Here is an 18,610-nt window from a genome sequence, read left to right as displayed (position 1 = left end):
TTCTTTTAAATATTAATTTCTCATTTTGTTATTTAATAGATTCTTTTTTATATTTTTATTAATTTTTTTGTCCACTGACTTTACATTTATTAAAAAATAATTGTACAGCAATTTTAACTATTTAAAAAAATATGTTTTCGCCTTGTAAGCTAGCTAGCTCACATGGCGTATGCGTGATAAATGTGCACAATGGCCAACAAATAAGACTTGCGTCGTTTAAGTGTCATTGTTGCCGTTGCCGTTGCTCTTGGCACCGAGAATAAGTTTAGACTTTGTCTTGAACATTTTAAATGTTGTTGCGTAATTTTTGCGCCTCTTGCAAAAAGTTTATTATTAATAAATTACGGGCAGAGTAAAGTTTTAAATGAAAATAGTTTTGGCTGCCACCTTGGCGGGTCTCAATAATCCCGGCAACTTTTTGTGCAGCTCCTTTGCATAATTGAGTTAAATGTGCAGGCAGCCAAAGGGCGAATAAGTTCTCGAATATCAGCAAGGAGACAGAATACAATATATAACATAGAAGACATGGCTATGACTTCAACTTGATTCAAGGCATGACAAGGACTTGCAGTATTTATGGCTTTACAATATGTGCAATTTGTGTGTTGGTATTGCTAGAAAGTAATACATACCCACATGCTCGATTGGCAGCTTGATCATGTCACGTAGCACCGCATCGACCAGTGTATCCTGTTCGCCATACAGCTCCTTCTTCGTAATGCGCAGTTGGAAGCGCTCCAAATTGCTGGCGTTTACTCTGCAAAAGAAGCGTAAAATAAAAGAAACTTTAGTTCGCTCAAACAGACAGACAGACGGACAGACGGACAGACGGATAGACAGACAGACGGATAGACGCATAGACAATCAGGCAATCGACTGCGCTTATAAGTATGCTACGGAAATGCTTTGGGCTATACACACACATACACGTACTACACTGTGCTATATAGTAGGGATAGGTATCAAGTTTCCCTAATGATTGTCACATTGATTTGTCAAAGCAGTCGGAAATCGCTTGACGGCAGCTGGTACAGCAAATCTTCTTCTTCATCTTCTTCTTTGTAGTTTTTTCTATGCCAATTTGGCTTACAAATGCATTTATCTGATTTTGCCTCTGCTTAAGCTTCCTCGACTTGCACACATTGGAAGGGAAAGAGAGAGAGAGAGAGAGGGATAGACACGTATTTTTTTTCGTAATATTTTAAGCCTTTCAAAAAATGATTATAAATTTTAAAGTTTTAATTATGAAATTAAAATGATTTACAAATCTAAAGAAAATAACACTTATTTTTAACAAAATAAAAAAATTTGAAAGAAAAAATAATATTCAATTTGTACTTGAATATAATATATTTTAAATTTTGGAATAATATCTCTTATTTTATGTCAATTTTATGTACAATTTAATGTACAATATGTATTTGAATAATTAAACTTTTATGTTAATTAAAAAAAAATTTTTGGAAAGTACCTACATTAGGAGTTATATAACGATTCTTAAATAAAAATTATAATTTAATAATTTCACAATTTGGTCCTTTATTAAGTTGAAAATTAATATTAAAACTATATGTTTAAAATGCAAATGTAAAATTAATATTTATTATTACTATAACAAATCATAAAATTAATTTGTATATTAAAAATGAAAAATAAAAGTTAGTTCCGTTTCCTTCAAACAATTTCATTTCTGTTATTCGAGTTTTAAAATCTCTCATTTGCGATTCCTTCTTATATAGTTAGTGAGCAATGTGGCATGGACTTGACTTTAATGTTGCAGTCTCCCTTCCATCTGTATCTTCTACATGTCTTGCACTCTCCCTTTCTGCTAAATGCTTTGCTTTTTGTCTTCTAACTTCTTTGGTTTATTTAAGCATATTTTTGCAGAGTTTGCATTTAGTTTTGCTAGCAAAGCATTAAATCCGATTGAAAATTGCAGTTTAAATGCGCCACAAACGGTTTAAGTGGCTTTGCCACGTTGTTGCATACTTTTTGGCTGCAGTTGGAATCGAACTGAAATTGCTGACAGTTTGCAACGAGCAAAAGCGAACTTAAATAAATAGCAAAAAGAGGGAGAGAAAATGTGCGAATGACAAATTGAATTGTTGCAATTTGCTGTTGCTGTTGCAGCTGGTCCGTCAAGTTGCAACAACAGTGTTGTAAATCTGGCCAAAAGGTTTGACAGCTAACAGCATGAAAAATGGACAAATGTTTGCGGCATGTTTATCACAAGATAATGTAGTCACCCAACTCAACCAACTCAACTAACTCTTCCAACTTAACTCTAACTCAACGCTCGGCTGAACTCACGTAACTCCCATTGCCTTGCTCGTATTCCTCAGTGTCCTTTTTCACGTTCCTCTTGGCCGTTGTCATTGTCATTACTGCCACTACAATGATTGTTGCTGCTGCTTTCTTTACAGGCCCAGTTCTTCGCTGCCCCAGCGACACCATCAACTGGCAATGCAATTCTGATTTTCGCAGCCGGAATGGCTTTTTCCAACTTGCAGCTTTCAATCAACTGAGGGCTTCAACTTTAAACCTGATTCCTTCAGACCTTGTGCGAGAACAACACTGTTATCATTGCTGACTCAATTTACAACAACTTCCATTTTTAGCCAACTAAATGACAAATTTATCTTCTCAACTTTTGAAATAGACTGGAAAGCATGAGCTCTGTTATGATGCTGTGGCTCAAACAATTCTCGAGAAATTGTTTTGAAAGCATCTAATTACAATTTCATTTTTGTGCACCTACAAACTAAATGAAATGTTAAAGACTAATTTTGAAAACTCTTATATCATAAACTTACTCTTAACGACAGGCTGGTAAAATTAATTCTCTTTCAAGACCAGAAACACGAACCGCTTCTTGTTGTGTTAAAGTTGCTAGGTCAAAGAGTTGACCAACTGATAAACTGAAAAATTGATTTTAAAAACCATTTTCGGATATTGTTCTCTAATTCATACTGCATTTAAATTTTTTTTTAGAAAAATTATTATCACCATCATAGCCATAGTTCAAGCTTATGGTTCCTTGAAATTGAAAATTAAAAATTTTGAAATCTCCATTTTTTCATTTTATATTAACATTGTTTTTAGTTTTTAACTATTTGGGCATTTTTTTATAACATGTGGAATGCAAAATTTTGACTTGTAAAAAGTGGAAATCAAATTGACCAACTAAACTTCATAACTTGATCAAAACTGAACCGATTTTTAAGCGGAATTTTTTTTTTCAGAGTATTGGCCTCTTGATTTGTTCTGCATTCATTTTGTTCAAAAAAAATTTAATGAATTTACCAAAACTCGATTTTGATGGTAAGCAGGTCTTTAAAATAAAAATTCAATTTTATAATCTGCAAATTTTATGCGAATCTGATTTCTTGTGCCGTTTTGGTTCGGCACCTTCAGATCTAATTTGTTTTTTCATGTCACAAGCTGAAATGCTTTAACTATGCCTCATTATAAAGGAGAACTTCACTGATTAAAAAAGCTGAAAAAGAATTCATAATGGTTTTGATCTCTTTATTCATTCTTCATTTGAATATTTTTTATTTTTGAAAAACAGTCTGGATATTTTCTTTTAAACTCTGTTTTCATTTTCATTCGTTTCCGAGGTAAAGGGCAGAGGTTGGGGCTGCACAATTAAGCTCAGCTCGAATGGCTTGCTTGAAACTCTTGGCATGTAAGACATGGCGTCAACGAACTGTCGAAATTGGCAATTCGTTTTCTATATTTTTTTCTGCAGGTTTTAAACAGCTGTAAAACAGCTCAATTTTCTACCACGAACTGGGCCGAGGCATGAGCATCAAACTACTTCATTTATTCGGTTGAATAATTTCTGCGCAGTTTTCATTTGTCACTGGGCACACAGTTGATCAGTAAAATTAGTAGGAGTAAGGTAGCTTTCAGAAGGAAAGAAACAACTTCTAGAGTTGCGTAATTTATCAAAGCTCGTTTGGACTGACTGATAAAAGCACTGTCTCTGTCAACCTGTCGAAATGTCCAACTGGCCAGTATATTTAGAGTTGGCAGCTTGCTTCTGCAAAATCATTTGCAAGCCACCATTAATCAAACAGGCTGATAGGTTGATCAAGGCACTGACTATTATTAGATTCCAATGCTACACCTGCTGTCTTGCAACAATTATGCAGAGCATGGAATTAAAACAACTGCATGTGGCACATAAACAAAACATAGTCACTATAACAATTCTCCTCTAACTTTCTCACTGCTCTTCAGCATTTCTCTTCTTATGCAACACGTTGACAAGTCACAGTCACAGTCACAGTGACAGTCACAGTTCAATTCACCAGTCTGACTGTGACATTCTCTCAAAGTAAACCAAGAACTGACACAAGTTTTTATGCAAGTTTTTCAAACGCAGTTTAGTTGCCCGGTAACCTGATGCGGATGAGCTCAGCTCAGTTGCTTTCAGCGGAAAATAAATTGCAAATGAAAATGAAAATGAAAAGCACTTTTAAGCAATGTCAACTAATTAAACTAATTGCGTTCAGTGAAAAGAGATCTGGCTAAAAGCAAACATATAAATAAATAACTAAATTCTAGTTATTATTTATAGCATAAACGATTAAATATTAAGTGGTTTAAAAAAAAAAAAAAATGAATACAATCTCATTAAAAAATACAAAATCCATTTAATTTATTACCATATCATTAATACGTGTGTTTATTTTAATAAAAAAAAATGATTTTAATATATTGCAAACAAATTTTTTTAGTTATTTTAATTTATTTATTAGCTAATGAAATGATATCAAATTGAATATTTTTGATTGATTTTTCCTATTATTATTTTCAATTAAAATGCCATTTATTTGAAATGTAATCTTTTTAATTTATGGCAAATATAGTTTGCAAATGTATTAAATTAATAGATTATAATATGTAACATAATTTTTTAACGTAATTTATTGAGATTTTCCCATGAAGTTTTAATATTTTTAAATTTTGGCATGCATTTTTAATAAATTAGTGTCAATTTATTGCATTAAATATTTTAAATTTCTAAAATTTCATAATAAATTTCTAAAATTTCATAATAAATTTCTTAAATTTATAAAAAAAAGTGTATTGAAATTATTTTAAATCTAATCAAGAGCATTATTGATAGATTTTCCCCAGAGTCCGTGTGCGTTGCAAACCTTTAACTTTTAAACAAACATTTCAGGCAACAAAATGTTGTCCAAGCCATGAAACTTTCACTTGAAGTTTCAGTTCTTATCGTTTGAGTTTTCTCTTATTTTCCATTATTTTTTTTATTTTTGTGATTGCAAATGTTTTCTCTGTGGCCCAAGCAGATATAATAACAGCTGTCAGTCGGTCTGTCTGTCTGTCTGTCTGTCCTAAGCCCTATCCTAGTCTTAGCTTCAAGCTCCGCCCCATAATTGTTTCAGCATAAGAAAATGTCAGTAAACTTTGCCAACGCCGATTTTCTTTGCAGCTGCTGCTTTAGAGGAGGAGAGTAGAGAGATTAGAGGAGTGAGGAGAGAGAAGAAGAGAGCAGAGCAGAGCTAAAGCCGTTGCCACAACCACAGCCACTTTTAGAGCTTCGCCGTGTGCTTAGAAAGTGAAAAACTTTGTGCGTGTGAAATTGTGGCAAGGCGTGGGTTAAACCAAAGAATGGGCCAACAAGGCAACCGCGGCCAAGAATCCACAGACGCGACGACAGTCAACTGGCGACTGGCGACTGTCGACTGGCGACTGTCGGACACTTTGAAGTGAGTTACAAGAACAAGGAGAATGAAATTAAACTTATATTGTTGCGTTTGCCGGTCTACAAGGATAAACTTCAACAGCGAACGCGCACATTAAAACCGCTGACAGGAGCAACAGCAAAAGGAACGGAGAAGGAAAGGAGCAGAGGGAGCAGAAGGAGCAGCTGCAGCAGCTGGCAACATCCACATCCTCGTAACTTGCAACTCGCAACTCGCAGCCAGGCAAAATGTCAGCACACTTTAGTTTTACACACTCGCCGACATTGAGCATAGTCTTTTATTAGGACGCGTCTGTATAAACCGCATCCAGATCCGGGCCAGAATGCGACACGACGGCTCTCAACTCTCAACTCTCGGCTCTGGGCCAAGAGCAGCTGCTTAACTTGCAGTTCGGGCTTAATTCTTCGTTCTGTTTAGCTTCTCTTTTTTTATTAGACCAGTACCCAAGAGTATAAATAGGCTTATAGGTTTGTGACAATGTCTGTCTGTCTTAATGAACAGCTGGATTTTACAGCTGTACAGCGAATATAGTTGATATATATTTATAAATGTTTTAATTCTGACTATCATATCATTTTTTATTTGTCTTGTATTTTTAGAATTTTTTATATATTTATTTTCTGCTTAACTGAATTTTTTATTTATGTATTGTTTACATTTTTTTATTTATCTTGTTTTTTTAGAATTTTTTATATATTTATTATCTGTTAAATTGAATTATTTATTTATGTATTGTTTACATGTAAAATAAGCGAAAATTAATTTTTAAATGTTTGCAAATATAGCAAAATACAAAAAAAAAATATATAAATACAAAATATTCAAATTGCACTTAACAATCTAAATATATTTTTTTTTAATTTTATTTTTATCATTTAAAACGTTCTTCTCTTGCTCATTTGCTTTGTGCTATTTATGTATCAATAGCTGTTTCTAATTTTTTCACATTTTTAAATATTTTTTGTTTACAAAACTTCAATTTTTTATGTGTTGTATTTTGGAAAATATGGTAAACATTAATATTTGAATTTGTTATGTATTTTTTATTTGCAAATATAACAAATATGTGAGAAAAATATATGCAAAATATTTCAATTTCAAACAAAAGCTTATAATTTTTTCACATTTTATATGCATTTTTAAATATTTATTGTTTACAAAACTTCAATTTTTTATGTGTTGAATTTTTGAAAATATAGTAAACATTAATTTTTAAATTTTTTATGTATTTTTTATTTGAAAATATAACAAAAATGTGAGAAAAATATTTCAATTTCAAACAAAAGTTTATAATTTTCTTTTTGTAATTAATAAAATAATATTTTGTAATTTCTTTAATTAATAATTGAATAACACGACTGCTAATATGCGAGTACTGGGCATCTAAGTGCCGAGCACATTGACTGTAGCTTTTTTGCTCTTTTTTTTTAATTTCGTGTAATGTAACTTGGTTTGTAATTCGCTCGAAATAAGATTGCTGTCCCAGCTCAACGCGGTCGCAATTGCAGGCTAATTAAAAATTTGTCATACTAATTAAACGCACGCCAGCGAGTCGACGTGACGGAAGAACGACAGGACGACAGCAGGACGATAGGACGATAGGACGATAGGAAGACAGGAGGACAGGAAGGACAGGACACTGTGGCTTATGGTAAATCAGTGGCAGTGACACTCGCAGTTGTGCCTGTGGCTGTGGCAGTGGCAACTTCAAAGCGCTTATGTACTCGTACTCGTACTTTTATTCGTACTCGTGACAAGCACAAATTTACGTAATTATATTTCAGCTAATAGGAATCCAGGCGACCCAGCTCATATTTCATATTGTAATTTTAGAGAAATTTGCATTTTTTCTGTTGGCTGCATTTTTGTACATTACCTGAGCTTAGTTGCATGCTGTAAAACTGCTGACAAAGCTGCCACATGCCACACCCACAGCCGCACACTCTTACACACTCTCACACACTCGCACACTCTTACACTCTCTCATATCCTTGGGCCAAGGAGACAAGACAAAAGGCGGCCTAAACCACACAAGCTGCAAGCTGCGAGCTCGGCACGCGTCTGCCACTGTGGCAGGCAACAAAAGCGGCAGGCAGCGAGTTGACAGAATTTTAATGAGATATCTCTGATGACGGCAGTAGAAGCATGGATCCAATTTAGGCTATATCCTCGGCTTGCCGTCTTCAGGTATCTTTGCATTGTTATCAACTTTGACGCTTCCTTTGCTGGCATTATGTTATTAGCAAGGTGATCTCACTCAACATAAAAACAAATTATATCCAAACTTATCAAAGTTTCATTTTCGTTGTCTCAGAACAACATTTAAGTATTTTTAATTTTTGAAGCAAAGATTTTATATTTAAGTTGTCAACTTGCAACTAAAATAAAGTAGAAAAAATATTACTTAAACCAAATCTATATCATTTATTACAAGCGGTTCTAGAAACTATTTTCAAATACGAAAAAAATGCAAGACAAGTTCATATAAGCAAAAATTATTATATTCAGTTGTGTTCAAGAAATGTAAAACAACCAAAAAAGAATGGGTTTATGGTTGGTTTGTATTTTTGGGATTCCTCTCAATTATTTTTTGCTAATCAATATATACTAAAAAAAAAATCTCATCACATTTTAAAGCTGATCTTAAATCTAGAAATAATATTTTTCTTTTTTATGACACAAGTTCTCTTCTATGTTTCTTCTGCTTTAACTTTGACTGTTTCCTTAGCATCACATAACTTAAATATCTCATAGAAATTTTTATTTCTTTCATATAGAATTTACTCGGCACATTTTTAAGCCGATTTTTGTAAAGAATTTTGGGCCTATCTTCTGCTCAAAAGTGTATTTTATCTTCTTTATGACGCATATTCTCTGCTCTCTTTCTCCTGCTAGTTTTCATCGCTTTTTTCTTTGCACACATTTACTGCTGGCAATTTCGCTTGTTAATGAAATTTGCATTTGTGCTACGTGCAGCGCAAAAAAAAAACGAAGAAGCATTTTGGCTTCTTTTCAGTGATGTGCGATAAATTAGAAAATCAAGCACTTTATGCTAATGCCAACAACCGAAAGCCAACAACCAACATTCTAGATTCTGGAGCCTCCTGGCAATGCCTAAAACAACATGCATACTTTTAGTTTGACAAGTTTTAAGCGCTTCACATTTTCGCCAGTTGCCGTTTATAATCATTACGAGCACGAGACTTTTTATTCTTTTGGAGCAAATGAAATCACTCATACGCCACGTTTTCAATTTTGATAAAGGCAGTCAAAATAATCTAGCAGTAGCAATAAAGTGTGTTTGTGTGTTTCTTAGCTCACTTCAGTTGTGTGAGAAAGGGAAGAAGAGTAGGGATAAAAGATACCTAAGCTGATTACTGTGCAAGGAAATCAAATGAATTTGCAGCGAAATAAATTTCATTGCTGCATTAAATGAGAACTGACAACTGAGAATAGAGAATGGAGAACTGAGAGCTGAGAAGCAGCGCGATACGCAATTCGCATTGATTTCTTTATTGCAGTTTTATTTGATTGCGCTCATATGAAATTACGTATACGCAATGTGGAGACAAGCAAGCTGTAACATTGCGCTAAACTCTCATCAGCGTTATCAGCAACAACAATCACAACAAGTAGCACATAGAAATGGGAAAAGAGACAGAGAGAGAGAGAGAGAGAGAGAGAGAGAGAGAGCGAGAGAAAGTGAGAGACGACGTTATCGTTTGAGCAAATATCTAAAACGTAAATGTGTCACGTAAATGGAGCGTAAATTTCAATAAAAATCATTTCAATTTCAGCAAAGCCAAAAGGACCCGTAACTGCTTCAATCGTACACACACAGCCTGTCTGGGAATTTAGGTGCTTTGCTTGACTTCAATTGGGTGGCTGGCTGGTTGGCTGGTTTTGGTTGCTTATATAGATTCCCCACAATTACAATCGTTTGCTGCGCGTGCCTGGGCAAATGTAAGTGAAACTGTAGCCAAAGCAAAGCAAAGGTAAAATGCAGGAAGTTAAAACACTAAGCATTATGCCATCCGCTTAAGGGAAATTGAATTTTTCGTCCAGCTTCCGTTCATCTATACAGCTGACATTAACAATTCCAAATCCGAAATCACAAATCACAATTCGCACTTAACTATGTTACTCACCCGACTTGTCGATGCAGCATCTCGCCAAGAGTTGGATTATTCACGGACACATCTGGAGCATTATCCATGATGACATGAAGATATTCATCGCTGAGCAGCAGCTTCTGCAGATCCACATAACGATCATGTGGTGTTGGCTTTCGTGTGGAGAGTGTGGCACCCGCAACCACAGCATCTTGGCCGCTGGTGGTGCCACCATTTTGTCCACCCGATGCCTGAGCCTGAGTGGACGCCTCCTTGGAACCAGAAGAGTTGCTGCAATCCGAAAAAAAAGAAAGAGAAAAAGCATTTAGTGAAAGCACATAATTAGTTTGACTTTGAGGCACACTTGACAATGCAACAGCCACTTAATCTTAATTGCAACTTACAAGTGGCAGTTTATATAGTTCACAAAATGGCAAATGGAAAATGGAAAATGCTAAATGCTAAATGAAAAGCGACCGAGACCGAGAATTAAAAGCCGAGTGGCTCAAGCTTCACATTTAAGGACATGCTACTCAAGATAAGTTGAAACCATGACTATTGCTTAGCTTAGCTATGTATCTAAGACCCACACACACTGTCATACACACACACACACACACACCAACACACACACTTGATTGCCATTAAACAAAATTCTTTTCCTGGAAAATTGCATTCCGTAAGTCGAGACTGAACTCTTTTTCATTTACGAAACAGTGGAATTAACTGGAATAATACTGTACAAAACAAGTGCTCATCAAGTATCGTAATGATTATAATTTTTAAAGAATTTTAATTGTAATTTTTGAAGTATAACTATAATTTTGGAAGTATTGTTTCTTAATATTTTCAAAAAAAACTTTTAATAAAAACCAGCTGCTATCTAAATTTAAAAAAAAAAATTAAATATATTTCAATTTATATTTATTCAAAAGTTTTTTTAAAAAAAGTATTTTTTAAACATGGAAAACAAAAAATGTTATGTATTTAATTGAAGCCTACGGACTCAAAAAGTTCTTTTACAAAATTAATTTATTCAAATAAAATTAAAATAGTAATTTATTTTTTCCCAGATACCTTATAAAATTTCGAATTGAATTTTTTTTTTTTTTTTTTTATTCAATATCCTGAACTATCACACGTCTGATCAAATCAGACCTTGGCGACACACAAAACAGTTACATATATTGTTAAAACTTTTTATAAATTTTGATTCAATAAATAAACCGCCTTTATAAAAAAAAAAAAAAAAAAATATTCTGAACTCAAAGGAAATATTTAATATCCTTGGTTTATTTGAACATTAACGTTTTATTTTAAGGAAAATATAACATTGTACTTTAGATTTATTAAGACTTCATTCTATTATTTACTATTATATAGTTTGATACATTACTGTTGTTTGAGAAGGTCATACTGTCTGAAGAAGGAGGCTAAGGACACACAAAGATCATATAATGATACAATATAGAACACTTAGATCATAAAGAGGACTTATAGAGCAGTTTTTAATTTAGCAGATTAAAATAGCGATTGTCTAAAATAAGTTGAAGTAAATTTATAAAAACAATTTATAGCCATTAATGGAAATATTATAATTAACTATATATAATTATTATTATATTAATTAAATTGATATTATAATTATTTAAATTGAGTAATACATTTGTGTACCTTAAGTTTTTGTCATTGTATGCAGTCAAGTAATCAACAACAATTTTGTGGTATTTAAATCTGATATTAAAAAAAAATTACTGCACTTTGTGCTCCCATAATATGATACTCAGCTGGCCAAACTGTTTTTAAAATTAGGGATTTGAAACTTTTAGATTTTGAGTAAAACTTATCTCATTGATGTTGCACTTCATGTTGTGGTTGTTGTTACCTTAACCTTGGCCAAATTGTTGCTCTGCAATTTGTAGATGCTCGTTAGCACAATTTCAGGAGCGAATTCCCTCAGCTCTATCGTAATTTGAGTGCTGTCGTCTTTGGCCATTAAAATGAATCTCAAATATGCCTATGCGACAAGTTGTTGCATACAAAAAGGCAAAAACCATAAGGCATAAGGCATTAGGCGAGTGTTGCATCATTAAGCGAAGGATTTGCAGGATGAGTTGAGTCAAGAGTTGAGACTCGAATCAAGACGTGCAAATTGTTTTGCCTTGGCCACAAAACTTTCTACATTCTCGTTGAAATTTTTAATTGTTGCAACAGCAGCAACAATTTCAGATGCGTGAGCTTCTTCCTTCTTTTTATCTCTGCTCATCCCTGAGGGAGAATGTCTCTGTTATGCGCCTGTCTCTGCCTGTCACTCAAAAGGTGTGCACATGTGCAGGTGCCCAGGTAAAGTGCGAAACTTTTTCAATTAACAGTTACCAGCAAGCTTTAAACTTTACAGCCACAACAGCAACTTCTCTGCCTCCCTCCTGCAGTTATCTTTGCCGCAAGGCTTATTACGAATATCTCATAACGAGCTTCAGCAGATTTAACGCTTTTAATGCCATCACAACAAACACACTCACACACACACACACTCGCACACACAGAAGAAGCATGAAAAGTGACATGAAGCATGCCACATATTGACATTTTATGAATTAAATGAATTAAGAGCTTACTTTTGTTTGAAAGAGCATATAATCAATGGATCAGTACCTCATACAAATTTCGAATATTGTTTTAAAAGCCTCAAAAACTTAGAAAAACTAAGAATTAAATTTAAAGTAACCAAAATAAGGTTATTACAAAATTATGAATTAAAATAAATTTAAATTTCGGGGCTCATAAATTAGAATAAATTTATTTAATGACCTAATGTTAAGAAAAGTACCTTTAGTTTTTCTACAAAGGAAAAGTATGAAAAATTTTGACAGTAATGGAAAAAAAATTTTATTATTTTACTTTTGATACAGAATCATATTAGAGGCAAAATAATGAAAAACTAGATATTCAGCGAGAAATTCGGATCTGTTTTCACAAAGTTATGCTAATTTAAAATTTCGGTTTAAGTGTCAAAAAAATTAATACAAATTTTGATGCAGAATCAAATAAGAGGCCAAATAGGGATAATATTGATCTTCTGCGAAGAAATCGGTTTAGTTTTGACAAAGTTATGACAGGTTGAAGTTTCTGTGAAACTATCAAGGCATGGGTAAAGTGGCTAATATTTTGATAGAGAATCAAATTAGAGACCAAAAAGTAAAAAATTTTAAATTCCACGAAAAAATCGGTTAAGTTTTGGCAAAGTTATGCTCGCTTGAAGTTTTTGAAAAGTATTAAGAAGTGTTGGATTTCCCCACCTAAGTTTTTAATTTTTTTCTAGTACTATTGCTTATTAATTCGGTGTTTAAATTTATTATTTTTGCTTTCAATATTTACTGTCCTAATTTTTGTTGTAGCATTTTTGTATTCTAAGTGCAATTTTTATAAATTCTTATAGGGTTTAAAAAAAAACACCCAACGGTGTCACCTATGTATGTATATGTATATATGTCTCGTGCCGAATTGAGATATTTATGCAATATGCCAATTTGATTTTGTGGACATCGACAGATTATATGATGGCAAACAACGTGACCACGTGACAAGCTTAGTTTGTGCTCTGTGACAACAACCTCAATATGTGATGCAACGTGGCAACAAATTCGCTTGTGGCATTTGTGGCAAGATTTGGATCGATGTACCGCTTAAGGGGTTGCAAATTTACTCATTAAACTGACACATGACATGCGTAAAGCAGGTGACATTACTGTATCGACTCCCAGATGTTGCACCTTGGATTTGGACACGCAATGCAATTAATTAGGCCATGTCAAGTGCAGCCTTCAAGGATCCCATCAAAACTCCTTATAAATCCCTACTGTAGGTCGGAAAATACATCAAATGTTGCCGGAATGTCGTCGCGACCAACAGAAAACTTTACGGAAATTATGCGCTTTGTGCGCTTTCTAAGTAGTTGTGTTGGAGCCGATGTCTACGTAAGGGATTATCGTTTCAATAAAGTCACGGCCCTGACCGTTATGGCCGTTCTCGTCTATACATCCTGTACATTGATCACGGTGATCATTGAGAGTAGTTGGATGTTCACGGTGCAGGCAATTGTGATGAGCGGAAGTGTTATACAGGGTATCAACAAGTTATTTGTTGTCCTCTGCTACTCTCAAAAAATTTACGAGCTGAACCTTCATGTATATGAGATCTATGAGGAATACGAACAGCAACCCGATCCTCGATTTGCCGAGGCTCTATTGCAGAATTGCCACAAATTGCGACGTTGTTTTCGCTGGGTGGGAATGAATTATACTTTTGGAGTTACTGGCATGCTGGTCACCCCTTTAGTGGCAACTAAATTGACTGGCAAAGTGAATTTCATAATGCATTATGCACACATTCCGATCGTCGACGTCAATACAGAAATGGGTGTCTGGATTACCCAAGGAGTTCAGATCGCAACTCTGATCATTGGAGGAATTGGATTGTATGGAGGAGATCTTGTAATCGTCGTTCATCTATTGCAATCCTATGTTTTTGCGGATATCCTGCGCTTAAAGATCGATATATTCAATAAATATGTGGAGGACACGGAAAAAGAAAATGGATACACAGAATCTAATGCCTTAAGAATGCTTATCGATATAGCCAAGTTTCACCAGATCTACCTGAAGTAAGAGGGTCACCTGTCGCTTTCAATGTAATAATCATTCCTTTTCAGGTTCGTCAGTCAATGTAATGAGATATTCTACTCAGTTGTCTCGGTTCAGATATCGACCAATGCCATCTGTTTTGTTTTAACCGTGTTCGTCCTACTCACCACTGATTGGCCAGGAGGTTACACCTTTGCAGTTGCCCTTATTCCAAATATGTATATCTATTGTATAATGGGAACATTTTTAGAGAACTGTGTATGTGACCCAAGTAACTTATACCAAACCTTAAATAAGCTGAACTCCTGAACTTTTTTTTCAGAATGAAAATATTATGTACGAGTTCTACAATATTTCATTCTACAAACTGAATGTTAAACTACAACGTCTAGTTCTCATTATGCTATGCAGGAGCCAGACATCGGATTTAATTTTACTGCTTGGAGTGATGCCTTTGACAGTGGGCACAGCCTACGAGGTAAGATATTGACAAAATACCAGATATTTTTAAGAATAATGTTTATTTATTATACTTCATAGATAAGCAAGAGCATTTATAGCATTTGTATGATGATGATGGAATTCTTATCTGAATAATTACCAACCCTAGTTGCTAAACGCTGTAAAAGTATTAATTATAGTACACTCATATGATAATAGAATAATATATAAGAATAAAGTACTCCTGAATTACTCCACTGTAATGGAAGTCTGTCTTTCTTAAATTTTGAAACACAGGAAAACCAAGATGCTTTTAAGATACCCTGCAGTACAAGGGGCCGGCGTAAACCGTAGGAAAACTCTTGGTGTTGTTTTTCTTCACAAATCGATTACTGGCTAGATCGATTTTAGTTCTCTTTTGGCCCGCCTCACCTTTTCAGTCCCCCGCAGCTCTACTAGGAATTACAAGCCTTTATTTTTATGTACATGCACAACTGATTACGCCTCACACGATTCGTTTCGTGTTTTATCCACTACCCATAATAGCCTTTTTCACGTTTTCTCCTCAGAACTCTCTGTCTCTCTTCCTTCCCTAAAGTCCGCACTTTTTCATTACCTTTCGTTGAATCCCTGACCTTACTAATACTAATAACTTGGTTTATTACATTATACTAGTTAAACATTCATACAATTACTTATAACAGCACTAGTCTTTTTCGATCTGATTGGGCTTTTCAAGGTTTTCCCCAATCCTTGCAATTTATGCATACCCCAGATCTAATTCTAATTCTAATTTAAATTTTTTCTTTACAGTTCATAATTTATATATAATTTTATTTTTATTTTTAATCTTTAACTTAATTTTTTTACTTGGACTTTTTTGTTTCTTGCCGACTGCTTTTAGTAAATAATTTAAAAAAAAAAAAAAAAAAAAAAAAATCTTGCAAATTCAGACCAGCAGGCAATGAAATGTTTTGTCTCGCTCTCACGCACACAATTTTTTACTATCACAGTTGCTTTCGATGTCATACATCTGCTGCTATCGCTACTTTATATATTTGTATCATGAGATAGGGTGGGGTACGCGTCTGAAAATGCTTGAACTGTTAGTTTTTCATTTTTAAATTAAATATACTAATCTGGCCTTGTGGGTATTCGAACTCCCATTTTTTTAAACTGAAGAGGCAACTCTAACTAGTGCGCCACGGACCACCATTGAAATATATTTTGATAAAACGGAGATAAAATGCGCTTAGCTAACTACCAGTGATGCATCACGGGAACAGAATTTGCCTAGCGCCTCTGCATTAGTTGAACCTAACGACTTAGTTAGCTACTAGTGATGAACCACGGGTGAACTGGGTGATGTCTCACCACTTGCCGTTCCACAGGGTATAGTAGACTTTGGAAGCATGAGATACGTCAAGCAGGTGACATTTACTCATAAACTCTCAGGATCAAGGCGATTAATTAAGCAATTAACGCAATGCCGAGGAAAATGTCAATTGCAGCTGTCAAGGATCCCATAAAGAGTCTATATAGTCCCTAGACCAGGCTCAAGAATTCATCAAAAACCTCCGGAATGTCGTTGCGACCCACAGAAAACTTTACGGAAATTATGCGTTTTGTGCGTCTTTTAAGTTTTTTTGTCGGGATAGATATCTATGATAAGAATTATCGTTTCAATAAAATTACGGCCATGATTGTAATAGCCATTCTCATCTATGCTTCGTGCACATTGATCACGGTGATCATTGAGAGTAGTTGGATGTTCACAGTGCAGGCAGTTGTGATGAGCGGAAGTGTACTACAGGGTGTTAACAAGTTGTTTGTTGCCGTCTACTACTCTCAAAAAATTTACGAGCTGAACCATCATGTATATGAGATCTATGAGGAATACGAACAGCAACCCGATCCTCGATTTGCCGAGGCTCTATTGCAGAGTTGCCACAGATTACGACGTTGTCTTCGCTGGTTGGGAACGAATTATTTAATTGGAGTTACTGGGATGTTGGTCACCCCTTTAGTTGCAACTAAATTGACTGGCAAAGTGAATTTCATAATGCATTATGCACACATTCCGATCGTCGATGCAGATACAGAAATGGGTGTCTGGATTACCCAAGGAGTTCAGATCGCAACTCTGATCATTGGAGGAATTGGATTGTATGGAGGAGATCTTGTAATCGTCGTTCATCTATTGCAATCCTATGTTTTTGCGGATATCCTGCGTTTAAAGATCGATATATTCAATAAATATGTGGAGGACACGGAGAAAGAAAATGGATACACAGAATCGAATGCCTTAGAAATGCTTATTGATATAACGAAGTTTCACCAGATCTACCTAAAGTAAACGTATGATTTAATGATTTATCTCAATTAAATATTCTTATCCTAGCAGGTTCATTAGTCAATGTAATGAGATATTCTATTCAGTTGTCTCGGTTCAGATATCGACCTCTGCCGTCTGTTTTGTTTTGACCGTGTTTGTCCTACTCACCACTAATTGGCCCGGAGGTTACACCTTTGCAGTTGCCCTTATTCCAAATATGTATACCTATTGTATAATGGGAACATTTTTAGAGAACTGCGTATGTGACCCATTGAAATTATTTAAAGCTTTTAATAAAACTGAACTCCTTTCAGAATGAAGATATTATGTACGAGTTCTACAATATTTCCTTCTACAATCTGAATGTTAGACTACAACGTCTAGTTCTCATTATGCTATGCAGGAGCCAGACATCGGATTTAATTTTACTGCTTGGAGTAATGCCTTTGACAGTGGGCACAGCTTACGAGGTTAGAGATTGACAAAATACCAGATATTTTTCAGAATAATGTATATTTCTATAATTCACGGACTTCATAGATAAGCAAGAGCATTTATAGCATTTGTATGATGATGATGGAATTCTTATTAGAATAATTAAGAACCGTAAATTCTTGGCGCTGAAAAAGTGATTATTAAAGTGGAATCTCGTAACACAGATAACAAATACACAAACGAAGAAGGCTTACCACAAATTGCAATTGTATGCGACATTTAAAATAAAATATATGTTAATAAACATTTTTTGTTACGAATTTAATGAATTTTTTATATTAAGCAATTCTCTTATCCAACTTTACCCATTGAACTAAGACCGTTTTCTTACGAACCTTTCCTTCCGATATATCGTTGAAAAAGTGTGTTTGCCGGCTTTTAGGCGTACCTTTTTTAAAGTACTCAGGTAAAATTTTACAAAAATTTCTGATATTTTTTTTAACTTATATATTTTTGTTTTAAATTTATATATTAAATTGAATGTTGTTCGTCTCAAAATTGGATATTAAAAACTTTGGGACATGGAAATACTTTCAACACTAGACTTTTACCTCGTAAAGAGGTTTTTAAAGTACTGCTGAATTACTCCACTATAATGGAAGTCTGTCTGTCGAATTTGGTTAAAGTCCGTGAGATATTGTTGTCAAAAATTAAAAAGCTACATCAAAAATCCGCTTTTAAGGTTAAGTGCCCTGTGAAGCTTTGGAATCAAGATGAGAAAACGGCCCTAAGTCACATGAGATACGTCAAGCAGGTGACATTTACTCATAAACTCTCAGGATCAAGGCGATTAATAAAGCAATTAACGCAATGCCGAGGAAAATGTCAATTGCAGCTGTCAAG

General features: G+C 34.4%; 1 protein-coding gene across 2 annotated transcripts in view; it reads right to left on the bottom strand.

Annotated features, from left to right (window-relative positions):
* The window catches only part of LOC117792265 (extracellular serine/threonine protein CG31145), a 48,425-nt gene that overhangs the window by 12,331 nt on the left and 17,484 nt on the right, over positions 1-18,610 (bottom strand). For both annotated transcript variants that reach the window (XM_034632326.1, XM_034632327.1), the window contains exons 3-4: positions 9,890-10,144; positions 633-757 (exon numbers count right to left, since the gene is read on the bottom strand). In XM_034632326.1, coding sequence (XP_034488217.1) covers positions 633-757; positions 9,890-10,144 — 380 coding nt within the window. The remainder of the gene's footprint in view (positions 1-632; positions 758-9,889; positions 10,145-18,610) is intronic.

The sequence above is a fragment of the Drosophila innubila genome (assembly GCF_004354385.1).
Source record: "Drosophila innubila isolate TH190305 chromosome 3R unlocalized genomic scaffold, UK_Dinn_1.0 2_E_3R, whole genome shotgun sequence".
Lineage (NCBI taxonomy): Eukaryota > Metazoa > Arthropoda > Insecta > Diptera > Drosophilidae > Drosophila > Drosophila innubila.
This window is presented reverse-complemented; position numbering and strand designations above follow the sequence as displayed.